This window comes from Pezoporus occidentalis, unplaced genomic scaffold (genome assembly GCF_034315485.1).
Source record: "Pezoporus occidentalis ecotype Australia unplaced genomic scaffold, CSIRO_AGI_Poc_V1 ctg393, whole genome shotgun sequence".
Classification (NCBI taxonomy): Eukaryota; Metazoa; Chordata; class Aves; order Psittaciformes; family Psittacidae; genus Pezoporus; species Pezoporus occidentalis.
The window spans coordinates 60,001-85,285 of NW_026915717.1; the positions used below are offsets into that span (position 1 = coordinate 60,001).

General features: G+C 58.1%; 2 protein-coding genes across 5 annotated transcripts in view; both read right to left on the minus strand.

The window, feature by feature from the left end:
• Nucleotides 1–5,257, minus strand: part of MTMR11 (myotubularin related protein 11) — a 6,635-nt gene extending 1,378 nt beyond the window's left edge. The window contains exons 1-13 of one of the 3 annotated variants that reach the window (XM_062632673.1): nucleotides 5,120–5,257; nucleotides 4,925–5,037; nucleotides 4,298–4,373; nucleotides 4,087–4,229; nucleotides 3,735–3,979; nucleotides 3,543–3,630; nucleotides 3,366–3,454; nucleotides 3,155–3,276; nucleotides 3,016–3,079; nucleotides 2,779–2,849; nucleotides 2,530–2,705; nucleotides 2,279–2,449; nucleotides 1,273–1,449 (exon numbers count right to left, since the gene is read on the minus strand). In XM_062632673.1, the coding sequence (XP_062488657.1) occupies nucleotides 1,273–1,449; nucleotides 2,279–2,449; nucleotides 2,530–2,705; nucleotides 2,779–2,849; nucleotides 3,016–3,079; nucleotides 3,155–3,276; nucleotides 3,366–3,454; nucleotides 3,543–3,630; nucleotides 3,735–3,979; nucleotides 4,087–4,229; nucleotides 4,298–4,373; nucleotides 4,925–5,037; nucleotides 5,120–5,156 (1,572 nt within the window). In that variant the 5' untranslated portion in view covers nucleotides 5,157–5,257. The remainder of the gene's footprint in view (nucleotides 1–1,272; nucleotides 1,450–2,278; nucleotides 2,450–2,529; nucleotides 2,706–2,778; nucleotides 2,850–3,015; nucleotides 3,080–3,154; nucleotides 3,277–3,365; nucleotides 3,455–3,542; nucleotides 3,631–3,734; nucleotides 3,980–4,086; nucleotides 4,230–4,297; nucleotides 4,374–4,924; nucleotides 5,038–5,119) is intronic. The other 2 variants (XM_062632674.1, XM_062632675.1) reach the window with 2 other exon arrangements.
• A 1,746-nt stretch (nucleotides 5,258–7,003) lies between these two features.
• OTUD7B (OTU deubiquitinase 7B) overlaps nucleotides 7,004–25,285 on the minus strand; it is a 30,835-nt gene continuing 12,553 nt past the window's right edge. Inside the window, exons 3-13 of one of the 2 annotated variants that reach the window (XM_062632698.1) lie at nucleotides 24,049–24,219; nucleotides 23,134–23,349; nucleotides 16,982–17,083; nucleotides 16,088–16,215; nucleotides 15,327–15,439; nucleotides 14,706–14,833; nucleotides 13,926–14,075; nucleotides 13,393–13,507; nucleotides 12,279–12,363; nucleotides 10,974–11,666; nucleotides 7,004–9,602 (exon numbers count right to left, since the gene is read on the minus strand). In XM_062632698.1, the coding sequence (XP_062488682.1) occupies nucleotides 9,402–9,602; nucleotides 10,974–11,666; nucleotides 12,279–12,363; nucleotides 13,393–13,507; nucleotides 13,926–14,075; nucleotides 14,706–14,833; nucleotides 15,327–15,439; nucleotides 16,088–16,215; nucleotides 16,982–17,083; nucleotides 23,134–23,349; nucleotides 24,049–24,219 (2,102 nt within the window). In that variant the 3' untranslated portion in view covers nucleotides 7,004–9,401. Of the gene's footprint in view, nucleotides 9,603–9,817; nucleotides 11,667–12,278; nucleotides 12,364–13,392; nucleotides 13,508–13,925; nucleotides 14,076–14,705; nucleotides 14,834–15,326; nucleotides 15,440–16,087; nucleotides 16,216–16,981; nucleotides 17,084–23,133; nucleotides 23,350–24,048; nucleotides 24,220–25,285 lie in introns of those variants that run through there. The other variant, XM_062632697.1, reaches the window with a different exon arrangement.

A 25,285-nucleotide genomic window follows, 5' to 3' on the forward strand; every position in this document is an offset into this window, starting at 1 on the left:
GGACATGGGGTTGGATGGGTGGACATGGGGTTGGATGGGTGGACATGGGGTTGGATGGGTGGACATGGGGTTGGATGGTTGGACATGGGGTTGGATGGATGGACATGGGGTTGGATGGGTGGACATGGGGTTGGATGGGTGGACATGGGGTTGGATGGGTGGACATGGGGTTGGATGGTTGGACATGGGGTTGGATGGATGGACATGGGGTTGGATGGGTGGACATGGGGTTGGATGGGTGGACATGGGGTTGGATGGGTGGATATGGGGTTGGATGGGTGGACATGGGGTTGGATGGGTGGACATAGGGTTAGGTGAATGGGCAGAGTTTTGGGATGGATGGACATGGGTTTGGATGGGTGGACATGGGGTTGGATAGGTGGACATGGGGTTGGATGGGTGGACATGGGGTTAGGTGAATGGGCACAGTTTTGGGATGGACGGACATGGTGTTGGATGGGTGGACATGGGGTCCTGGTGGATGGACATGGGGTTGGATGGGTGGACATGGGGTTGGATGCATGGACCTGGGGTCTTGGTGGATGGACATGGGGTTGGATGGGTGGACATGGGGTTGGATGGATGGACATGGGGTTGGATGGATGGACATGGTGTCCTGGTGGATGGACATGGGTTTTGATGGGTGGAAATGGGGTTAGGTGAATGGGCACAGTTTGGGGATGGATGGACATGGGGTTGGATGGGTGGATGTGGGGTTGAATGGGTGGATGTGGGATTGGGTGAATGGACACAGTTTTGTGATGGATCAACATGGGGTTGTATGGGTGGACATGGGGTTGGATGGATGGACATGGGGTTGGATGGGTGGACATGGGGTTGGATGGGTGGACATGGGGTTGGATGGATGGACATGGGGTTGGATGGATGGACATGGGGTTGGATGGGTGGATGTGAGATTGGGTGAATGGACACAGGTTTGGGATGGATGGACATGGGGTTGGATGTGTGGGCATGGGGTTGGATGGATGGACATGGGGTTGGATGAGTGGACATGGGGTTGGATGTCTGGATGTGAGATTGGGTGAATGGATATGGGGTTGGATGGATGGACGTGGTTTTGGGATGGATGGACATGGGGTTGGACGCCAGGGGTTGGAGCTGGATGAGCTTTAAGGTCCCTTGAACCCAACCCATTCTAGGATTCCATGCAGAGCACCCCAGATCCACCAGGAGGGCAGGAGGGGGGTGTCTCATGCAGCACGTGGGTGCCCTCCCCATGGAGCAGCCCCCCAGAGCCGAGCCCTGACTCACGTTGGGCTGAGGCTCTGCAGTGCCGGGGGTTCCCAAGGCAGCTCCCGCCGGGTTCCGGAAGCGCTCCCGCTGCTGCCGGCTGTAGCGCAGGCCCCATTCCCAGACCTCCGGCAGCACCGTGGAGCCAGGCTCCCGGCCCCCGCTCACCGGGTGGTAGCTCTGGCTGCGGGGCCGGTGCTGCAGGGGGGAAACGGGAGCTTGAGGTGGGAGCAAGCCCCAAGCTGGGAAACTGAGGCACAGAGGGATGCGGCCAAGCAGGCTCCATCTCTGAACCCAACCCATCCCTGAACCCGACCAAGCAGGATGGGGAGGATCCATTCCAAACCCATCCCTGAACCCGACCAAGCAGGATGGGGAGGATCCATTCCAAACTGATCCCTAAACTCAGACAAGTAGGATGGGGAGGATCTGTCTCCAAACCCATCCCTGAACCCGGCCAAGCAGGATGGGGAGGATCCATCTCTGAACCCAAACCCATCCCTGAACCCGACCAAGCAGGATGGGGAAGGATCCATTCCAAACCGATCCCTCAACTCAGCCAAGTGGGATGGGGAGGATCCATCCCCAAACCCATCCCTGAACCCGACCAAGCAGGATGGGGAAGGATGCATCCCCAAACCGATCCCTAAACTCAGCCAAGTGCGATGAGGAGGATCCATTCCCAAACCCATCCCTGAACCAAGCCAAGCGCGATGGGAAGGATCCATTCCAAACGGATCCCTAAACTCAGCCAAGTGGGATGAGGAGGATCCATCCCCAAACCCATCCCTGAACCCGACCAAGCGCGATGGGAAGGATCCATTCCAAACGGATCCCTAAAAGCCAAGTGGGATGAGGAGGATCCATCCCCAAACCCATCCCTGAACCTGACCAAGTGCGATGGGAAGGCTCCATCTCTGAACCCAAGCCCATCCCTGAGCCCATCCAAGCGGGATGGGAAGGCTCCACCTCCAAGCCCATCCCTTCAGCCCGTTCCTGGGGCCTTGCTGCGGTGCCCCCCCCTCACCAGGCTGCCGTGGCCCCGCTGCCGCTGGCAGCTGAAGAGGAAGGTGCTGAAGTAGGGGGTGAAGCTGCTGTCATGCAGGGCCAGCAGATAGGCCTCGGTGAAGCCGAACGCCGCCGGGAATTGCCGCACCAGCTGCCACGTGCAGTCCAGGAACAGCAGGAAAACGGGAGCCTGGCAATGGGGGGACCCGCATTGGTCACACAGCTCCCCCCATGACAGGGGTGGGTGGTGGGAAGCAGGGGGGGCCTCACCTCCTCCCAGGGGCTGTCACAACGGAGGAGCCCCAGCCGATGGGGAAAGGGGTGTCCGGCTGCCACCCATTCCCGCTGGAGCAGGCTCTGGAAGCCGGGAAGGGTGCGGGAATGGGGGTCCCCCAGGAGCTGCACCAGCGAGGCCAGCAGGCAGTTCAGGTCCCGGTCCGACGGCTCTGGGGAGGGGTGAGGTGATGGGGGGGGGTCCCCACCAGTGTCCCCCCATGCCGGGGCTCCTCATGGAGCTACCTTGCAGGAGCACAGTGCAGCGTCTCCCCGCCAGCAGCGATGCCACCTCCACGGCTTTCCTCAAGCAGCTCCTTAGGGACGGAAAGGGGGGGTCAGGGCACCCCAAAATGGGTCCCTGTGGGCACTGTGATCACCCCACAGACAGCAGGTTTGGGGGCGGACACGCTCCATCCATCGTGGGTGTTTCGAGTGCGCGCCCCAGGAGCTGAAGCCCCCCCGTTGCCATCACTCGCTCACCGGACGTGGTCCAGCCACCGCGTCCCCTCCAGCGCCGAGAGCCACTTCTCCTCCGCCGCGGCGCCTGGGCGGGATGGGGGGGTCAGGACCCCCATGGTCGGGGCTGGGGGGACCCCGCTATTGCCCCCCCCCTGCTCACCGGGCAGGCAGAGCGCCCGCAGCTTGAGGTGTGCGAGCTGGATGTCGGCCGGGCCGGGCAGCTCCGCGGTGCGCACCAGCACGCAGGGCCCGCGGCCCCCCAGCAGCAGCGCCTCCAGGCACCTGCGGTGGGGCACAGGGACCCCCGGGTGGGGACGGGCTGGGGGCAGCATCCCCAGGACCCCCCCCCCTTCTCCCCCGTCGGGACCCACCTCGCGTCCTCGCTGCCCGGCTCCGACCCCGCGTGGAAGGCGGCGGCTCTGAGCAGGGCGCTGCCGCCCGGGTGGTGCCAGCAGAGGCGCTGTGGGACAAACACGGGGACCCCCCCCCCATTGTCACCCCCCAAACCCCTTCCCAACACCCCCCCAGCGCCCCCCCGCCGCACTCACGGGCACCCGGCGCTCCTCGAAGTGCGCGAAAAGCCTCTTGAGGTCGTGGTCCAGGAGCCCGCTGGGCACCCACAGGTACCGGGGGAGGCTGCGGGCGTCCCCCCCGTCCCGTTATGGGTGGCGGAGGGAGCGCGGGTGCTCCTGTCCCGCCTTGGTTTGGGGCCACAGCGTGTGCGTGTCCCCAGCACGCACCTTGGGGCCATGTCGAAGCGCTCATTGACGGCGCTCACCCTCCAGCCTGCAGCTCCCTGGCGCTTCAGCTCCTTCTCCCAGTCCCGCAGGCTCTCGAAGAGCAGCGTGGCAGAGGAGCCGTCCTCAGACTCCTCATCCTCCTCATCCTCACCCTCGTCATCCCCCGGCCGGGCTCCATCACATCCCTCACCTGCATCCCCCAACCACGCAGCCTCCTCCCGCGCCTGGGCAATGGCGTTGGCGACCTGCAAGGAGCAGGAATGGGGTTGAGCCCCCCAAAGCCTCTGCCCTGGAGGCTGTGGAGCACCCCAGGAGCCTCCCCGCCATCACCACCGCATCCCACCCTGCTCACCCGGAACGCCTGCGGAGCCAGCCCGTTCTCATGGAAGTGGAAGCGGAGGAGGCGGAAATCCCGGCAGAAAAGGGCCAGCTCCTCTGGGATGAACTTGAGCGTGGAGGCGCCCGTCAGCACCTTGGGCTTGGTGAAGCTGCTGGCTGAGGGGTTGAGACGGGGTCAGTGCGCGCTGAGACCTGCCCGACTCATCGCACGGGGCCGCCGTTACCTGCCACCAGCTTGCGGATGCAGGGAAGCGCCACCTCGTGCTCGCTGGGCAGGAAGGGCCGGGGGGAGCCGGGGCCCTACGGGAGAGGGGGGAGAGCTGGAAGCTGCCCCCTGGGAAGGGCGAAGGGGCCGGACCCGGACCCCGCTGCCCTGTCCCGGCTGGAGCTGAGCCCTTGACCCCCCCCTCCCACTGAGTCCTGCAGCGAGGTGAACGCAATGGTCCTGCAGCCGGTGAGGATGGATGGGGTCCGGGATGGGGCTGGGATGGGGCTGGGGTGCCACTGGGATGGGGTGGTGGATGGGGCTGGGATGGGGTCAGGATGGGGGAGGGAAGCTGTGGAATGGGGTCCGGGATGGGGCTGGGATGGGGATGAAGCACGATGAGGGTTGGGGTCCCCTGGGCCGGGCGGGGGGCGGGCGGCAACGCGGGGTCCCATTCCCTGCCCCACTCCCTGTCCCTTTCTCTGTCCCTTTCCCGTTCCCTGTCCCGTTCCCTCTCCCGTTCCCTGTCCCGTTCCCTGTCCCGTTCCTTCTCCCGTTCCCTCTCCCTTTCCCTGTCCCGTTCCCTGTCCCTTCCCGTTCCCGATCCCGTTCCCTTTTTCTTTCTCTTTCCCGTTCCCGGCCGCACCTGCGCGGGCACGAACGCGACGCGGCGGTTGGTGCAAAGCAGCGTCCCGGGGACGGAGCCGTCGCTGCCGCAGCGCTGCCGCGCGCCCGCCGCCTCCTCCAGCACCAGCTCCCCTGCGGGGAAGGCCGCTGGGTGCGGGGGTGCCCAGGGGCAACGCGGCCCCCCCGAACCCCGCGGCCCCGGCCCCGGCCCTACCTGGGAGGCCGGGGAACGCCGGGCGGCGGCCGCTCATGGCGCGGGGACTTTGCCCGGGCGGGCCCGGAGCGGCGGCGGCAGCGGAGCAGCCCCGGGGCCCCGAGCGCTGCCGCCTGCCCCGGCCCCAGCTCCGGCTCCGGTCCCGGCCTCCCGCCCTCCGCGCCCGGGGCCCGGCGGGGCGGAGCGGCGGCGGCGGCGGCGGCAGAAGGGCAGCGCTGCCAGCGCCCAGCCCGCGCCCTGCCCGCTCCCTGCCCGCTCCCTTCCCGCTCCCTGCCCGCTCCCTGCCCGGCCCCAGGCCATTCCCTGCCCGCTCCCTGCCCGCTCCCTTCCCGCTCCCTTCCCGCTCCCTGCCTGGCCCCAGGCCATTCCCTTCCCGCTCCCTGCCCGCTCCCTGCCCGGCCCCAGGCCATTCCCTGCCCGCTCCCTGCCCGCTCCCTTCCCGCTCCCTTCCCGCTCCCTGCCTGGCCCCAGGCCATTCCCTTCCCGCTCCCTGCCCGCTCCCTGCCTGGCCCCAGGCCGTTCCCTGCCCGCTCCCTCCCCGCTCCCTTCCCGCACCCTGCCTGGCCCCAGGCCGTTCCCTGCCCGCACCCTGCCTGGCCCCAGGCCGTTCCCTGCCCGCTCCCTGCCCGCTCCCCGTCCACAAAGTGGGAAGAGCCCCTGGCCTCCGGCACCCCGGAAGGATGGGATTGGAGGCGGATCCCATAGCCCAGGGCACCCCTCAAGGGATGGATGGTGCGGGAGGGGGTACGCACAGCACCCAGCACCCTGTGGGGCAGGTTGGGGTGCATACAGCTCCCAGCACCCCATAAGGGATGGATGGTGCAGGTTGGGGTGCATCCAACAGCGCCAGGCCCCCGGAGGTTTGGACGCTGCGGGATGGGGTGCACCCAGCACCCACAAGTGACGGTGCCCACCAGGCCCCGCGCGGGGCAGGGCTCCCCCCGCGCCGCTCCGTGACTCAGCGCCCAGGAACGGGTTCTCCTCCCAGCCCGGAAACAGCAGCGGCCACCGGCGCCGCGCCAGGGCCGAGCGGCCCCGCTCCCTGCGGCCACCCCCAGCGCCATGGAACCCCCAAAGCGCGCCCAGAGCCCCCGGGCTCAGCTCCTGCTGCGCAACACGGGGTGAACCCGGAGCCAGGCGCGGGTTTGGGGGCGGTTGACCCCAGGCTGCTCCCTCCTGCGCATCCCAAAGGAGCGTGGCCGAGTGCCTGGATCCGGCACTGGGAGATGGGAGGAATTGCGTGCAGGGACTGGAGCCAGGGCTGCTCTCCAAGGGCAGCGCCGGCTCGGGGTCACCCCGGGACACCCCGAGAGCCGGCACCGGCACAGACGTGGCGCTGGGAGGAAAGGAAAACCCTGGGAGCTGGGATAGAGAATTCCAATGAAAAGAGCCGGTGGGAAAGCGCTCCGGGCTCCCCCAGCCCCAAAAGAATTTCCATTGCCCCGGGATCTGCGTTTCCAAGCAGCCCCCAAACACAGCCCCAAGGCTGCGTTCATCCCGGTGAATTTTCCTCTTTCGGAAGCATTTAAAGCTTCAGCATCCAGCAAAAGGGCTGGATTTCCTTGGGAATCAAACCAGCTGAAGCCTCCCCTGCAACTGCAGCCAGGAAAAGGCTCTTCCAGATCACAAATGATGATGAGGGGAGGTTTGGGGGGGGAGGGTGTGCTTCTTTAAATGAAAGCCTGATTCTGGTACCTAAAGAGCCAGAATCTCTCATCCCCAGGGAGGATGCTGCTGCCCTCAACAGAGGAGAAGAAACCCCACTGATGTGATGGGGGGGATGAAGAGCAGCCCCAGGGCAGGGGACTGGGACCTTTCCCACTCCCACTGGGGCTGAATTCCCGGGATGAAGGGAAGGAAAGAGGCACGGCTGCTGCTCAGGACTTCGTTAGTTGAACGTGGTTTATTGTCAGTGAGTCTATGGTAACACAAAGGAAGGATGCAGTGTCCAGCCCGCGCCGCGCCGGCCGCTGCTCCCGAGGAGGAACAAGGACAGAAATCACCAACCGAGGCTTTCATTGACCATGGAACCAAACGGGCGAAAATGCAGTATTTTGGTGAATTAAACGATTGCAGAGTTAATTCAGGTCACTTTGTGCGGGGTCAGGGGGAACCAAAGCATCCCCTCAGCCTTCCCCAGGGCGATCAGTGAAGGCAAATGCTCCTTCACGCAACTCCAATGCTCTTCAATGGGGTTTTCCCACACCCAGGGCCTGATGGCACTAAGGTTCCTTCCAACCACACCATTAAGTGCACTTAAAGTCAGGTCACAGCCTCTCCCATGGGAGAAACCCCTCCTTAGGACAGGTTTGGTGCTTTTCCTCCAGGAAAGGCGCTTTGGAACACGAGCTGCTCCCTCCCCATTGAATCCCACACTGGTGCCAGCAGAAACACCCAGTCCCACGCTGGGAATCATGGAATGGTTTGGGTTGGAAGGGACCTTAAAGCTCCTCCAGGACACCTTCCCCTAGAGCAGGTTGCTCCAAGCCCTGTCCAGCCTGACCTTGGGATGGGGCTGAACGCACCGCAGGGGTGTTCCTGAATCCATGGGGAATATCTTCTGTCAATAAATAGAGTTTGTATTTAATAATCCCTTAAAAAAAACAAAGAAAGAGGAAGCAAAAATTCCAAGTTTCACCAGAAAGGAAACAAAAATGACCTGAAAAAATCCTTTGTGGTTCTGAAGGTGCCACTGGTTTAGCTCAACCCAACCGGGGCTTGGGGCTCTTGGGAACAGCCAAAACCCTGCTCTCCATAGGAACACCCTCTGCAAAGGTTTGTCCCCAGCACCAGAGCCCCACTTGGGTCATTTTCTGACCCAAATTCCAATAACTGCCATAAAACCCAGGTGGTCCCACGGGATGGGGACACATTCGTACCCGTATCCCGGCCTCAGACCTCCGTACAGTCAAACCTCACCAATATGAACACAGAGCACCCGGCCCAACTTGATTTACCCCCCAGAACTCCCCCTCAGGAGGAGGAAGAGTGACAGCAGCTCCGGTAACATGGGATTTGGGATGGTTTTCCCCTAGGATGGATTCCTGCTGCTGGGATTCGCTGGGTTTCCCCCTTCAAGACAATATTCCTCACAACTCTGTCACATGGACAAGTTAAAGCAAAGCTCCCCTAAACCCTCACTGCTTTACCAGCAGCACTTTGCTACCATCAGAGGCCAGGAGTATCATCACGAGCAGGTCCAAAAATCCCCACCACACAAGCTTCAGCATCCATCAGGATGGGGTCTCCCAAGAAAAAGAGGGATTCCACTCCAAAACAACAGGAATCTCTTGGAGGAAGGGGTCTAGAAACCAAGTGACCCCCCTATACAGTGAGATTTGGGGTTTTCTATGCCTTAATATTTGGGGTGAAGCAAGAGATTGCTGCAGGGCAACCGCAGCGCTTAACCGGTGCTCCACATCCTCATCCCTGTGATGGAATACATCGGAATTCCTGCAGTTTGCAGGAAAACCCTGGCACAGAGCCCTCAGTATTTAATACCTGTTCCTTCTGCATTGCGCTGGGCAAGGCTCATTGACACTTGGGGATTGAATAAACCCAAAGAGAACTGCTTCAATCACAGCTCAACCCTCACCAGGATAGAAGCTGTTGACAAGCAGCTCCCATGGCTTGATCCAATCCAGCAGGACCACATTCCCGCATCCTCCTCTACAAAAGGCCTTCATTGGGTTCTTTAGCCACATTAAACTGTAAAACGTGTAGGTTAGAGCCAAGCCTTGGGGTACTTGGGAGAATAAGGCTTCGGGTGATTCCCCAGTGCTAAGTACACTTTCGCCTCCTCTGCCTGGCTCTCTAAGCCCTTATCACCAGGCTGGGCAGTGGGTTAGGAGGGATTTGCATAGTTTGATGCCTTCGGACAAAACAACCCCAAAAACAGAAAAGGGGGGAATGTTGTAAAGCTCTGATCAGTTTCGGGCAGGGTTTATTCCCTGCAGGAAAACGCTGAGCCAGGATGGAGGCGGGAGCTGCAGTTCCAAACCTAACCCCAAGGATGTGTGCAAACATCGCAGTGCTCAATGCAACCCACCCTGCGAGACGGGAGCGGGGCTGGGATGGGATGGGGGGGAGAAAGGGATGGAGGGGACCACATGAAGCGTGTGAGCGAGTTAAAGGTTTGCTTGGACTTCAGGGTTCACTCTTTTTTAGCCCTATTATCAAAAATATCCTTTAATATTCCTCAGCCTAAGGTCAGTTATCGTGGCTCAGCAAAATGGAGCCGAGTTAATTTGATTCAGCAGAACGGAGGTAGTACAGAAGTAGCTCAAGTAGAAAGAGTTATCGCGGGGGGGCTGTGTCCACGGACACTTGTGGATTTACCTCCCGGCGCTCCGGGATGCTCCTTGTCCTCTCCCACTTCCCCACACCGATGGTTATTGCTGGCTGGAGACACTGACCTTGGTTCTCGTCTCAATCCTAAGCCGGGGCGGCCGTAGCGCGGACACAACGGCTTTGCACAGTACTTCTGCAGGGAAAAGAAACTCAAAACCACTCGAGCACTGTGAGCACCCCCCTCTGTCGTTCCCCCCCCCCCAAGAAAGAGTTGAAAAGTAACGTTTTAAACCCAAAGTTGAGCCCGTTGGAAGGACAGAGCCCTGAGCCCACTCTAAAGGATGCTCAGAGACATCCAATGCGGCCGGGCTTGGGTGAGTTCAACTGAAGAACCAAACCCAACAATGTCCGGTTCCAACCACGTTTTGCTCAGTACCAGCCAAAAGAAACACAAACGAAACCAGCTGGAATTCCAGGGTCACAATCCCAAGGTTTGTGACGTTCAAACTGGAATTCTGGGGCTGTTTCCGCTGGGTTCTGGGCTGTGACATGCGAGGCCGGCGGAAGGGCCCGGCGGGGCTCTGCTCCCTGTGCTCCCAAAGCTTTGGTCTGGTTTACTGAAGGATCCCCCCCAACTTCCACCCTGTGCTCCCTCCCCAAACGCCAGGAGAAGCCTCTGGAAAAGCTTCCTCCTCCTCCTCCTCCTCCTCCTCCTCGCAGGGTACTCCGGAGGGGAGGCTGGTTTTCCTCACCCCCTCTCCCTCCTGCATCACTTCCATCACACCAGCCAAATGCCGCTTCTCATCCCAACCAGCCGGATCCCTGCTCCCTCCTTCCACAGAGAGGGAGAGGAGCAGGGTGGGGGTGTGTTAAAAACCATAATATATATATATATATTATTGCATTCCCCATCTTTATGGGTCTCAAGATCAGCGCCGGGGCAGAGCGCTCAGAACCTGTGCACCAGAGCTTCCCGCTCCTTGCGTTTCAGCTCCTCTTTGTAACAGCAGGAGCAGAAATTCCCAGTTTCTGGATGTCCATAAAAACTGCAGTTCGGCTGCTTGCATTTGGTCTGCTGCACGCTGTGAAGGACTCTGCTTTTAGCTCTGTCTGCCGGGGTTCCTCTCTGCGAGCCGTCCTGCTCCAGGTAGTCCCGGTAGCCGTTGCTGTGCGGGGGGAGGCAGGCGGAGCCGTTGCACTCCGGTGGGTAGGTGGGATGGATGTCCATGTCCGTGGGGGAGAACCTCCCGAGGTGGGAAGGGCTGGTTTGGTAGGGATTTGGCCGGGCCTGGGTGCAGTGCCTGGGTAAGGTGGCGTAGGGAGGGAGGTTGGTGCAGGACCCCCCCGCTACCTGCCTCCTACCGTCTTGGTAGCTGGGGGGATGCGACCCTTCCATACTGTTGACCATGGAAGGTCTGGGAAAGGTGAAAACTCCCGAATAACCAGAGGGAAAAGCGGCTATTTTAGCACCTATGGCCACCTCCGGGGTCTGGATGGTGTATGCAGGGGGAGGCTGGGGGAAAGCGGGGTTGAGCATCACTTCCTCACCCTTATGGGTGTTCACCTCCGGCTCCAGCTTCTTGGCAGGGGCAGCGCTGCCCAGCGCCTTCTTCTCCGCTTCCTTTTGCTTCTGCTCAGCCATAAAGCGCTCCTCAGCATCCAGAAGGTACCTCTGGATCATCTCCTCCTGGTACTGGTGCCGGTTGCTGGTCTTGAGGTGGCCGACAAAGATGAACTTGCGCTCTCCCTGCATGGCAGCCCGCAGGATGCTCAGGCTCAGCCTCACGTCGTTGCTGTACTTGTAGGGATCCGATGCCTTTTCCGGGGTTGCTTTACGCGGGCAGGTTTTCTCCACAGGAGCTGACAAATCTCCTTGGGAAGATTCCTCTTTGCTGCCTTTCCTCGCCTTCAAGGAACCTTTCTTCTTCTTCTCCAAGGTATCTCCCTGCCCGTTGCTCACGCCGCCCTTGGTGGTTTTGCTGTGCATCAAGCCGCCCATGTTCTTTTTTAGCTTGCTCCCCAAAGTCTTCCCGAAGCTGCCCAGCTTATTGGCAACCGAGTCCACCCGTTTTTTGTCCTTTTCCTTATCCTTTTCCCGGTCTTTCTTTGGTTTCTCTTTGTCCTTGCAAGCTCTGCTGCCCCCGTTGCTGGCTGAGCTGCTGCAGACCGACTCCTTGTCCGACTCTCCCGACTCAGCAGCCGATCGAGCATCGTCACCAGCGGAGGCCGTGGGGGATTCCGGCTGTGCCAAAGGTGCCTGGGGAGGAAGAGGACACACGTTCAGGTCTATCAGGTCCCTCAGATGAGGCTTTTCAAGCTGAAGGTGGAACAGAGAAGGGGGTGCTCGCCTCCTGATGCTCAAACACACCCCAGGCAGCACGTTCCCAGCAGCCATCTGGGTCTCGCTAAAGGTTCTGGGGGACAAAGCCAGAGCAGAAGAGGTGCTACTGGCGACGAGGAGCCAACACCCCCCTCCTCTGATCACCCCATGGGCATGACTGGCATCCCCTTGGGGTCACAGCATCTTCTGCTGCTCCACGTCAGTGACTGGTGCATTGGTGAGGCTGAGATGGGGACGGGGTCTCCAAGCAACACCATGGTGAGGAGGGCACAACCAAACCATCACCACTGGAGCTACAGAGAGGACACTTTGACCACTGCAGACAGCCCAAAGCAGCTCTTATTTAAGCTGGGGAGTTCTCTCCTTTCAAACAGGGGGAGGCATTAACAACACCCCAGGCTGTCAAGGGCTGCTGGGCACAGCCAAGCTCACGTAAAGAAGAGGCCAGATGAGAACCCCACCTCTGCCCCCTGCGGAAAGGAGCTCTAAATAATTGAAGAGGAAAGAGAATCCTCTTTGTCTCCTCACCTGCGTGTCACAAGGCAGCGTGATCCATTTCACTTTCATGTAGCTGTGCAGCAAGTGCAGCTTTGCCTCCAGGGACAGCGTCACGCTGCAATCGAAACCAAGGCTGGGTTAGAGGCAAGTTTAACAACTGAGGCTCCCTTCCCCACATTGAGTTATTGTCTTTGCATGTTTTCATGCAGCAGGAGACAAAAGGCAACGTTTTAGCAGCCTTCCAAACCTTTCAATTAAATCCCAAATGAAGAAGTAAGATTCCTGAACGGCAGAATCAAGCTGCTATGAAAGAAGCTGAACTCCAGAAATAAACTTCCTTGCCATGAGACAAATAACATGTCAGAGATTTAAATAGCGCTGGTTTCCAAATGATCCTCCTCTCCACAAAAACCACTTCAGGAAAAGCTCCAGGGGCCCCGGCTCAGGGATATTTGTTGTTATTGTCCAGGAGGAACAGAAGAATGGAAAAACACCCCTTGCTTTTGGTGTCAGTACAGTGGCTGCTGTGCTGCTGCTTCTCGTTTCTGAGCTATGCTTACTGTGAACTCACAGATTCAGAGCAATGAAGCTCAGGAGACGGCACAGCCCTACCCAGGGTGTATGGAAATCATGGAATCATGGTATCAGCCAGGGTGGAAAAGAGCTTTCAGCTCATCCAGTCCAACCCTTGCCCCAGCACTGCCAAGGCCACCACTGCCCCATGGCACTGAGGGTGTGTGAGCACTTGCAGGGCCGGCGACTGCAGCCCTGCCCTGGGCAGCCTGTTCCAATGCCTGAGCACCCTTTGGGGCAGGAATTGTTCCTCAGCTCCATCTAAACCTGCCCTGGTGCAGCTTGAGGCCGTTTCCTCTTGTCCTGTCCCTTGTTCCTTGGGAGCAGAGCCCAGCCCCTCCTGGCTCCATCCTCCTGTCAGGCAGCTGTAGGGAGCCATCAGGTCCCCCCGGAGCCTTCTCTTCTCCACCAAGCCCCAGCAATTCCCTCAGGAAATCAGGGCATCAAATGAGAATGAAGTTAAAGATGAAGTTGCTCCATCTCCACTGAAGAGGGGTTCAGCTTCCATCCAGACACATGAAATCCCAGCTGGGGACAGAGCAACAACCCGCTCCACTTGGGGATTACCAACCTGGCCAGCTTGACATTGTCACTGTCGTCCTTCCCCCACTGCCACTCCTTCCCGGGATCCACAGCAAAGTGCACAGGGAGCAGCTTGTGCTCAGAGTCTGTCAGGGGGATCACGGCTGCATAAGGGACAAGAGCCTGCTTTAATGCCCAAAAGAACAAACCTTTCGCTCTGGTACCCATCAAGAACATCACTACTGATGGCGACCGGCGTCACGCAGCGACTGCCCGTGCTTGGGATCATAGAATCCTCATGGAATCACAGACTGGTTTGGGTTGGGAAAGACCTCTTTAGAGGTCAGCTAGTCCAAGCCCACTGCAGTGAGATGGGACACCTTTCACTAGAGCAGCTTGCTCCAAGCCTCATCCAAGCTGGCCTTGAACACTGCCAGGGATGCGACAGCCACAGCTTCTCTGGGCACCCTGTGCCAGCGCCTCACCAGTAACCCACCAGTACCTCACCAGTACCTTACCAGTACCAGTCCTCCCTCCCAGGGCTGCCCTCAATGACAGATCAGTATAAACCTTACCACCCACCTTCATCCTTTGTGGTTTCCTTCTGCTCCATGGATACCAGGGCAGAAAAATGGGCTTGGTCATAAGCCAGTACCAATGGACAACGATGGCATTTGTTGGCTGGGACTTCCAGAGGAAGGTAGATCCCTCCAAAGGGAATAGGGGCAAACGCTGGGAAGAAATCAGGGTTATTTTTCACAAGGGGTTAAAGAGTTCAGGGCTGTTTATCCTGCAACTGCTCCGGAACAAACTGTGCTTCATTTAAGGTTTCACCTGCAATTATCTGTCAGCTTGAGAGCCACCAAAAAGCCCCAAACCACAACCCAAAATAGACACTGATTTCACACCAGGAGGAACACAGCTGCAAAAGGAACCTGGATTTTCTATAAAAAGCCCTTTTACACTGCTCCACCACAAGACAACTTCAATTGTGCACCCAGAATTATGGCAACTGACTCAGCTTTTCAGACAGGAAATTAAGCTTGCTAGTGGCAAATGCAACAAGCAGGGAACTTTCCAGCTCTTCACACATGTGTGGGGGCCAAAGAGGCAGGAAAATACCCAACCCATCATGCAGACGTGCTTAAGAACAGGAAAAGAGCAGCCTGTGATGCTGAGCTGGGTCTCATGCCCTCTGGGGGTATCTCTGATCTCTGCTCTCTGCTTCAAGATGAGCTTCACTGAGCAAAAAGACCCCATGGAAACAGCTCCTGAGGCCATGAAAACCTGCCCTAGTGAGGAAATGTGCAGCCTGAGCATGCCCAGCTCATGAAGACCTTCAGAAGAGAGCGGGATTCTCACCTTCTCCCCCCGAGTCCCGCAGCATCGTGTCTGCCACCACCACGATGGGTCTCTTCAACACGTGGGCAAGGACGAAGACGTGGAACTCCTCCAGGCTCTCATACACGGGCTCCTCCGAGCTTTCCACACTTTGGGAAAGGAGAAATTCATTGTCTTGTTTGATCTCAGCTCTTAAGTTGCCATTTTAGATGCAGATCCCCCCCCCAGAATGTCTTATTCCAAGACAAGGGTTTGCATCCAGGCAATACCATGCTGCTGCTTGGCACTTCTGGGAGCCTCTTATCTAAAGCTGGTGTTTCTCTGGACAGCAAAGTGCCCTTGAAATACAGAGTGGGCACTGCAGAAGTTCTCAGCTTCCCTTTCTGACCCTCACTTAGCATCCATCATGATGGAACAGGAGAAAAGCCTTCATCTGCTGCTCAATGCATGGGTTACCCCAGCAAAAGGAGCATTAGAATCACTTCCTGTGATGCTTTAGGGACCTCTTGCTTTCTCCTGACCCTTAAACCTCCAAGGCAGCAATTCCCAGCCTTGTCCCTTGAGGATCCACCTGAACTGTGAGCTCAGGGGGGATATTCCCTGTGCTTTAGCTCCCGAGGTGCTCGTTTCCCACTCACGTACCCTCCGCAGCCGCTGCCGTTGGTGCCGTAGTGCACGCGGGGCTCGCTGGATGCCAGCTTGATCAGCTCGTTCCACTCCTTCTGCCACTCCTCCTCCGTGTAAACCAGGCCAGACTGGAAAAGAGCACAACAGCCCCTAAGTCAGGCCAGGAAACACCGCCCAGCCCCTGCAGCACAGCTTTAGACACCCAGGCACAGCTTCTCCCCATGGATTTAGGCAACAAGAATCACTGTGTGATGCAGGGGATGTGCACAGTTCTGCACCCGGGTTCTCAAGGCAGCCCAGGGAGAGAATCTGGCTGAAAGCCTGCTCTTTGTGGGGTGGAAGCAAACACTGGAACCCACGGGATGAGAGCAAACCTTTACTTTTACACTAAATCCTTCCAGTCTTAGAGATGACATCATCTATTGACAAGAGACAATGGGACGGATCATAGAATCCCAGCATGGTTTGGGTTGGAAGGGAGCTTAAAGCTCATCTGCAGCCATGGCAGGGACCCCTTCCACTGGAGCCCCTGTGTCCAACCTGGCCTTGAGCACTGCCAGGGATGCGGCAGCCACAGCTTCTCTGGGCACCCTGTGCCAGCGCCTCAGCACCCTCACAGGGAAGAGCTTGAAGCATTCATTTTATCGTGGCACAACCAGGGAGCTGCTCAACATCATCGTGACCTGATCACGACAGGAAGCACCTCCCACCCCACAGGATGTTTTACCAAGACCTTTCCCCTCTGCAAAGAGGACGGGCTTTGGTTTGGGTCCTACCTCCTTATTCTGCTGTGTTTGCTGCCAGCGCCACCTCCGCTTCAGGGCTTCCCTTTCCACGCCTTTATCCATCAAGGTGTAAAGGGATTTGCGGAGCATGAGATCTCTATCATGGAACCCCCACATTCCTGCATTGAGGAAAGAAGAGCAGAGGATGAACAGCAGCTGGAATTGCTCCATCGATCTGCCACGAACCAGGGCAAGTGGGAAACAGAGGCTGGGAAAAGCAAGTTCCTCAGTCTGGATACCCCAATTCCTGCTTCAAAGCCTGCGTTTCCCACCTGGCTGAGCCTTCCCGCAGCTCCAGATGCTGCCACCTCGAGTTTCAGCCCACAGACACAGGAACCCCTTGTTCCCCAAATCACACGCTCCTTTACACGGGGGTCTGATGGGAACAGGAGACCAGAGCGTGTGAAACTGTGGTTTCACCGGCTCTGGAATCCCAACACAAAACCCTCCTGATTTAGCAGTCTGGAAGCCTCGGGACGTTTGCTACGGTCACAAGTGCCAAGATGAAGGCAGGGGAGATGAACCCGGGCTCTTGAAACTCCAACACACACGAGGAGGGAAGGGGTGGCTCCATCGCTGCCCGTTTCCTTCAGGAATCCGGGGAGACTTGCCAAACGGACAGGAGGAGTGCTTTGGAAGCCCACAGGCCATCAGCAGCCTGGTTCCTTCAAGCCATTCCCCTCCCACAGAGCCTGAGCATTGTGACTGCTCGCACACCTACAGCTGCCATGGCTGGGATGAGCGGCAGCATCCCGCTTTCCCATAGGAATGGCTGGGAAACGCTGCGTGCTGCTCCTAAAGGACGGGTCCTTCTCAGGCTCAGCCGGAGAAGGGAGATGTGTGTGAGCAGGTCTGAAGTGAACCAGTGCTGGAAGCCAAGCTTACCCAGGGAGGCAGCGTGGAGCAGGCAATTCCCGTCTCCGGTGGTGGCCAGGGGAAGCAGCCTTTGGCAGCTGGGATCCACATTTGCCCACCAGTTCAGGCGACCTGTGGAAGCATTTAAAGGCATCACAACAGGGCCCTGTCAGCCCCCAAAAGCCATCAGCGAGGATGGAACCTGCTTAGTTTGCAGGGGGACCATAGGAAGAGATGAAGAGCAGTTCCATACCCATCCTGGGGCGGGAGGAAGGAGGGAGGCATGGTGGTAGCAAAGCAACAAAGAGGGGAGATGGGAGCTGCAACACTTGATGGGGATGCAGGGGAATGGCCAGGCTGAACGGGAGGTCGTGCCAATTAGAATGAACTACAAAGAGGAGCTAAGCCAGCTGGGATTTTAACCCAAACCAGTGTTCTCTGACTTACTCCTCTTATTTCAAAGCCATCAGGCTGCAAACACCTCCAAGTGCCTCTCAAAATGGTGCTCAATAACTTTTCCAGTTAATAACTGCTTCTCTTTTCTTCTTCTTCCAACCAACCCCCTAACGAAGCCACCCCATTGTCCCCTGCTCCTGGGGCAGGTACAACACTCCAGGCCTTTTGCTGACGCCAGCAGCTCTACCAATGCAAATGCAAAGTGACAGCGCTTGAAGCCATTTCAGTCTAACAGCTCTTTGGCAATATAAAGGCACTTGTAGTCATTCAAGCCAAGAGCGGCTAAAAATAGAAGCAGGGAAGAAAATTAGCATCAAATACAGTGTGGCTGGAGGTTAAACATTCATCAAGGAAATGAAGCTGGGCTGAATTAGGACTTTGAACTCCCAACCCAGCCTTGTCTCGCTCGGCTGTGCCCTCAAACCCAAGCTCTGCCTCCTTTGGCTGTGACTTTATCCTGCAGCAGATCCCGTGCAACAGGCAGCTTATTTTGGCTGGGAGAAGCAATTCCGGCTTCCAACAAGTTGCATTTCAATGGCTCGTGCAGAAAACCAGCCCTTTCCCAGCATTTCCACCTGCATCCTGCATCCAGCTCTGCGGCTGCAGCATCAGAGGGATGTGGAGCTGCTGGAGCAAGGCCAGAAGAGGCCATGGGGATGCTGCAAGGGCTGAAGCAGCTCTGCCATGGAGCCAGGCTGAGAGAGCTGGGCTGGGGCAGCCTGGAGAAGAGAAGGCTCCTGAAGGGGAGACCTGAGAGCAGCTCCAGTGCCTGAAGGGGCTGCAGGAAACCTGGAGAGGGGCTTGGGACAAGGGATGCAGGGACAGGCCAAGGGGAATGGCTTTAACCTGCCCGAGGGGAGACTAAGATGAGCTCTTAGGCAGAAGCTCTTCCCTGGGAGGGTGCTGAGGTGCTGGCACAGGGTGCCCAGAGAAGCTGTGGCTGCCCCATCCCTGGCAGTGCTCAAGGCCAGGTTGGACACAGGGGATGGAGCATCCTGCTCCAGTGGAAGGGGTCCCTGCCGTGCCTTTAGCTGGGCTTTAAGGTCCGCTCCCACCCACCCCATTCCATGGTTCTACGATTCCGAATGAATTTCCCCCTGCTCCCAGGCACAGGATTGCTTAGAACAGCTTGCACCGCTGCAGCAACGGCAGCTGTGCAAGAACCAAACAGAGGAACCCGTTTTCCAGCCTCCCTAAGCACAGGCAGACGCCGAGCAGCAAAGCTCAGGGCAGGCAGGCGGCTCCCTGCCGGTCCCAGCATGGGGCTGCAGTGCTCAGAGCAGGCTCAGGACACCCGCCCTGCTCAGCAAAGCCACCGGCTCTCCCCCAGCATTGCTCCTGAGGGAGGTGGGAAGGGAAGGGAAGGGAAGGGAAGGGAAGGGAAGGGAAGGGAAGGGAAGGGAAGGGAAGGGAAGGGAAGGGAAGGGAAGGGAAGGGAAGGGAAGGGAAGGGAAGGGAAGGGAAGGGAAGGGAAGGGAAGGGAAGGGAAGGGAAGGGAAGGGAAGGGAAGGCTGCGGCCGGCAGCGCTCGGCTGCTCTGCTTTGTGGTGCTCCCGCAGAATTCCCTGCTCTGCCCCACAGCAGGGGCAGCCCCGCTCCTGGCTGGGGCAGGGGAGGTTGTGCAGCCTCCCACTGAGCCGAGCTGAGTGCTGTGGAGGGGACACACCTTGGGGAGGCATCTGCTGTTTGCAGTGTGGTCACGCTGCAGGTCCCCAGCGAGGCAAAACCACTTCGGGCAGAGCTCCACTTACACGGGAGGGGCCATGTGAGAAGCAATCACATTCCCCAAACCCAGGAGCAGAACGTTCTGCTCCTGTCGAGGCCGTGGAAAGGCCCCTGCAAGTATTCAAACCAACATTATTTCTCTGCATGTGGCTACTGGGAGCAAGCCCTGGAAGCTCTAGGAGGAAAGGAACTGGACTGAGGAGCACGAAGGATGCTCCTGTGATCGAGCAGTGAGGTTGGTGAACGCTCTTGTGCTCATCTGGAAACATCCACCAGCATCAAGAGACTTCCTCTGCACCCAGCACCTTGAATCCTGTGCTCAGCTCTGGGCCCCTCGCTACAAGAGAGACTTTGAGATGCTGGAGCGGGGCAGAGAAGGGCAATGGGGCTGGTGCAGGGCCTGGAGCACAAGTGATGGGGAACAGCTGAGGGACCTGGGGGGGGGTCAGGTAGAGAAGAGAAGGCTCAGGGGGGACCTGATGGCTCCCTACAAGTGCCTGACAGGAGGATGGAGCCAGGAGGGGCTGGGCTCTGCTCCCAAGGAACAAGGGATGGGGCAAAAGGAAACGGCCTCAAGCTGCACCAGGGCTGGGTTAGATGGAGCTGAGCAACGATCCCTGCCCCAGAGGGTGCTCAGGCATTGGAACAGGCTGCCCAGGGCAGGGCTGCAGTCACCGGCCCTGCAAGTGCTCACACACCCTCAGTGCCATGGGGCAGTGGTGGCCTTGGCAGTGCTGGGGTAAGGGTTGGACTGGATGAGCTTGAAGCTTTTCCAACCTGGTTGATGCTGTGACTCTCTGGGGGCCCAGTTTTGCTGCAGTTCATGTGTCTGTCCCTGCAGAGGTCAGGAACCAGCACACCAAGGTGTGTGCTTGGTCAAACACTGCCCTTTCTTCTAACAGGAATCATGGAAATAGGTCATGGCCATAGGCAGGAACAGAGACGCTGCTCCTCCCGAGGCCTGACTCATCCACAACCCAAATGGCTTCCCTAAGGCTACCAGGGAATCCAGCACCGTAACTTGTGACGAAGGCAGCATTCCCAGGGATGACCTGGCCCTGTGCTCCTCGTGCTGACGTGACAGATCCAGCACCAACACCCACCACAACCTATGGGCAGTGGCTGGGCTTCCTCCCCCCATGCGAATCACTGGAGGAGGCAGAGGAGCAGGATGAAGTGGGCACCTAGAAGTGGGCTTCAGAAGCGACCAGAAGAGGAAGGCAGCTGGCAAAGGTGGCATCTGTGCTGAAGTGAGCTCGTTTTGCGCATCCAAAATGAGATGATTCACCTATTAGCAATTTATGAAAGAGGCAGAGGTTGCCTCTGATCTCTAATCCTGAGCCCATCTCTGCTGAAGACAACACAAACGCGTCTGTGGCAGGATCTGGCAGTGCCAAGAGCTCCACTGACTCCATCAGCAGCTGCTTTCTCCCGTTTAGGGAGGATGGGAATCAAAAGCTTCCAACCAACCCTGCTGCTGCTCTGCCTGCCCAAACCATACAACCCACGGCCATGCTCATCTTGACCAGAGCTTGGTCATCTCCCTCCTGGCAGCCAGGACTCAGCCTCTTGGTCTTGCTGCTGGGGATGACAGCAGAGGGGCTGAAGGCATCGCAGCAGTGGTCCAGCAGAGCCCAGCACCCAGCTTCGGAGAAGGTTTTGCCTGCTCGTCCAAGCAAGGCGGACCCAGATGCACCTCTCCTGCTGCAAGGAACCAGTCCAGGCAATGACTTATAGGTGAAGCTATGTGGATGCCAGGTAGGTAAGACAAGAGGGGTTACGTGTACACACGTGCCTCTGCTCATGCACGGCCTGAAAGGCTTCCCAAAGCCTGGGTGATGCGTTCCCAACGCACCCATGGCTCTGACCGCCCGCTCCGAGACGTGGCACCCGTCCAGCCCGGGAAGGAGGAACCCGCTGGCTGCTGCTCCCATGCCGTTCCCGCAGGGAAGCTGATCTCCAGCTCAGCCCTTTCTAACAGTCTACCTGCAGGTGGCTACTAAAGGTGCTGAAGTGTGAAGCTCCTTTCTTGCCAATACACCGGGGGACTTGTGAAGGTGGGCCCTGACCCTGCGGTGAAAGCCTGAGCTCCACGCCAAGGCAAAGGCATCAAACTCTTCAGCTTACAACCAGGAATCTTGCTCTGGCAAAATGCTCCCTCAGACCGGATAGGAGGAGGGGATTCTTCCTGCTGAGGGTGGCGAGGCATTGGCAAAGGCTGCCCGGAGAGGTGGTGGATGCCCCAACCCTGCAGACACGCAAGGTCAGGTTGGCTGGGGTTTGGAGTAACTGGGTCTAGGAGAAGATGTTGGAGCAGGGGTTGGACTGTTTGCCCCAATAGCCTCAGGCACTGCTCCTCCAAATGTGCCACAAGAGAAACAAACCACCCTGCAGCTTCAAGATACAGGGCTGGGCTTCCCCCCTCCAGGGTTCTGACAAAGAACACCAAGGCCAAGGTTTCAGCTCCACCAAGACCTCTTCATCCAGCTCAGCCTGCTCAAAGCGTTCCAAGAGGCTGTCATTACAATTTACAGCCACTTCACTCTGCCACAGTGGTGCAAAGGGATCTCGGGAGAGAAGATCTCAACGTTTATTAGGCTATAAAACACTGCTTTAATCCCCTGAGGACAGTGCGCACTAAATGAGTAACGGGAGTCACCGTAGATCACAGCGCCACACTCAAACCCTTCCTTTGAGTGAGGATGGGAATAGTTTCTATGCAGAACACCCCTTTCATCAAGAGAAACACCCATTTATACCAAACCTCAGCAAGCTGCTCTAGTGGAAGGTGGCCCTGCTCATGGCAGGGGTGGCACTGCGTGAGCTTTAAGGTCCTTTCCCACCCAAACCGGTCTGTGATTCCATAGGATGTGATTCTCTAATGCAAAGAGACTTTAATGTGAAGCTTCCCCAGCACGTGGATGAAAAAAGCCCAGAGCCCAGTTCCCTCCTTCCCTGAATCCAGGGTGTCGATCAGGGTGGTTTCTTTGCATCACACACACGGAGGAGCAGCAAACGCTGCTGTAATGAGAGCGGCTGGATCAAGTGTTCATTTCCAAAACATGAGAGGACGGATTACAGCACCACCTGAGCAGGAGAGGGCTAAAATCTGGCATCAAGGATATGAGTTATCTCGGAGGGAAGAGCTCTCTGTGTGCATCGGGGATGGGAAGAGGAGGTGTAACAGCTCCTGACATCTTGCCTGCGGCTCTTCTGCTGCCCACCCCATGGAAGCTGGCCAGGGAACGTGGATTAGGTTCTCTCTGGCACCCATTCACCCGCTCCATCTGACTCACAGATCACTTAGCAACTATCCAGGAGGAAACCAGCAGGTTGGAAAACAAATCCACCTGCACTCGTAAGGCAGCTCCTTCCCAGGCAAACAGAAGAGTTTCCATAGAATCCCAGCCTGGTCTGGGTTGGAGGGACCTTAAAGCTCATCTGCAGCCATGGCAGGGACCCCTTCCACTGGAGCAGGATGCTCCAAGCCCCTGTGTCCAACCTGGCCTTGAGCACTGCCAGGGCAGCTTCTCTGGGCACCCTGTGCCAGCGCCTCAGCACCCTCACAGGGAAGAGCTCTGATCTCATCTCTGTCTCATCTCATTTCCTGCACTGAAGCAGCACATAAAAAGCATCATCCATCTGAACCATTTGGAATGGCTTCCTAACGTTTGCAATGAGCCACCGTGTGTGTTAGGCTGGAATTTCTTCCCCCCCTTCTCTCAGGAACACTGTCGGGATGGCGCTGGGCACCGGGAAGCTCAGGGTGGGGATGAAATAATGCAACCTCTGATGAGGACACCCACAGTTTATGCACATTCAGTGTCTGCAGGCAAAGTGCAGCAGACTCTTACTCAACTCTTGCACCACGCTATGAAAAGGCACGGAATAACACCCATCCCTGCCATGCGGTGGCTTCTCTGTGGCCTCAGGCTCGCTCCTGTTGGCACCGCTGCCACACTGGCACCACTGCACTGCGTTGGCACGAAGCACAGCACTCACCAGCCTGCTCCAGGGCCACCAGCATGGACTGCTCGATGAGGTCCCGCTCGATGAAGCTGCGGAAGTCCTCGGTGTACATGGTGAGGTCGGGCAGCTGGAAGGTGCAGATGGGCATCTCCAGCAGATGTTCACTGCTGCCGTTGCTGGAGACGTGCGATCGGGCCAGGGACACGATGGTGGAGCTGGCGTGGGAGATGCCTCGGGACAGGCGCTTCTCTGAGGGGAAGAGGAAGGGGAGAAGCCACGTGAATGGTGCAGGAGCAATGACCAAATCCCTGCCTTCAGCTCGTGGCTGTTGGTTGCAAGGAGCTGGATCACAGAAGCCCAGGGTTAGCGCTGGAAGGGAGCTCTGCAGGTCACCCAGTCCAATGCAGGGCCACCCAGAGCAGGGCACACGGGAATGTGCCCATGCTGCCTTTGGGATGGCTCCAGAGAGGGAGAATCCACAACCACCCTGGGCCACCCTCGACTGCAACAAGTTCCTCCTCCTGTTGAGGTGGCACTTGGTGTCTGTTAGCTTACGGCCATTGATCCTCCTCTTGTCCCTGGGCACCACTGGGAAGAGTCTGGTACCACCCTGCTGGTACCACCTTTGAGCTACTGATGTGCATTGATGGGATCCCCTCTCTCTCTGCTCTTCTCTGCACTACCCAGGCCCAGCTCCTGCAGTCCCTCCTCATCAGGGAGATGCTCCAGACCCCTGAGCATCCTTGTGACCCTCCACTGGACCCTCCCCAGCAGCTCAGGACACAGCACTCCAGATGCAGCCCCACCAGGCTCGAGTAGAGGGGGAGCATCACCTCCGTTGACCCCCTGCCACGCTCCCCCGATGCACCCCAGCATGGCTGCAGCATGTGAGTGTTCCAGGCACCAGGAGGGAGATAGGATGGCTCTGGACCATCCTGTGCCACTGACCTTGCACGATGTCATCCTGCCGCTGCAGCGGCGGCCGCCCGGGGCGCGGCGTCTCCTTCTCAGGGGGTTTATAGGGGCGGCCCTCGTTGAAGGAATGGGGCAGGTTGCCTGCGTGCACTTGCCTCAGCTGCTCAAAGTCACTCAGGGCTGCGCTCAGATCCCAGTTCTTGCCTGCACGGGAAGGTAGCAAGAGAGGTCACCCTCCCAGCAGAGAGAAAGCAAGCCACGTCCTGCCCACACAGCCGGGGAGTCAACCAGGGGGGAAAAGACCTTTGAGATCATCCAGGCCAAGCGCTCCCCGGCACCAACCCACGGCACCGAGGGCCTCATCTGCACGGTTTGGGAGCACTTCCAGGGACGGTGACTCCACCATTCCCAGGGCACCCTTTAGGTGGATAAACTCTTCCCAGTACCCATCCTAAACCTCCCCTGGTGCAGCGTGAGCCTGTTTCCTCCTGTCCCATCCCTTGTTCCATGGGAGAAGAGACAGCCCCCACCTCACTACAACCTCCTTACAGGCAGCTGCAGGCTACTTCCACAGTTGAAACCAGTACTAGTGCAGTTTGCTATGAAGCAAGAAGGTGCCCAGCAGGAACAAGGGGAGCAGCACCACTCTCACTGTATTTCTGTCCAGGATTTGCACTGCTGCAAGAGAGGGAACCATGAACCTCAAGTGCTCAGGAAGCGCTGGCTCTGTTGCCACAGGTTATGTGGATGCTTTACACCTTGTGTGTGCAGAGACACATCCAGAGCTACATGAACCACCAACCGGTTTAGGTGATAGCTCATGGACAATAAAAGGAGCCATTACGTCTAATTCCCTGAAGGAAACACACTCCTCAGGTATTTAAATCCTTTTGAGAGATGCAATTGGCAGCTTTTAATGACTGACTCCACATGGAAAGTTATTTTTAAGCTTCACCTTTTGAGTCAAGGGGCTATTTTTGGTTGGTTGGTTGGGGTTTTTCATAATGAAGGAATGAATCAGTGTCAAGGCCCGAGAATGAGCCATCAGGTCAAAACTCAACGTGCCGCCACGTCACTGTCTGCTACAGGGAGGGAGGAGACGCAAATGCTGCCCCACTGCAGCTGCAATCCCCAAGCACCTTCAGCAGCAGCCACTTCCAAAAGGGAGAAAACCCCTGACCTTTGGAAACTGCCCACGGAACGGTGGCAGCTGAAGGGATCCGTAGATCCCAGTATCCATGGGACAACCCAGGTGTCCACCAGCACCCAG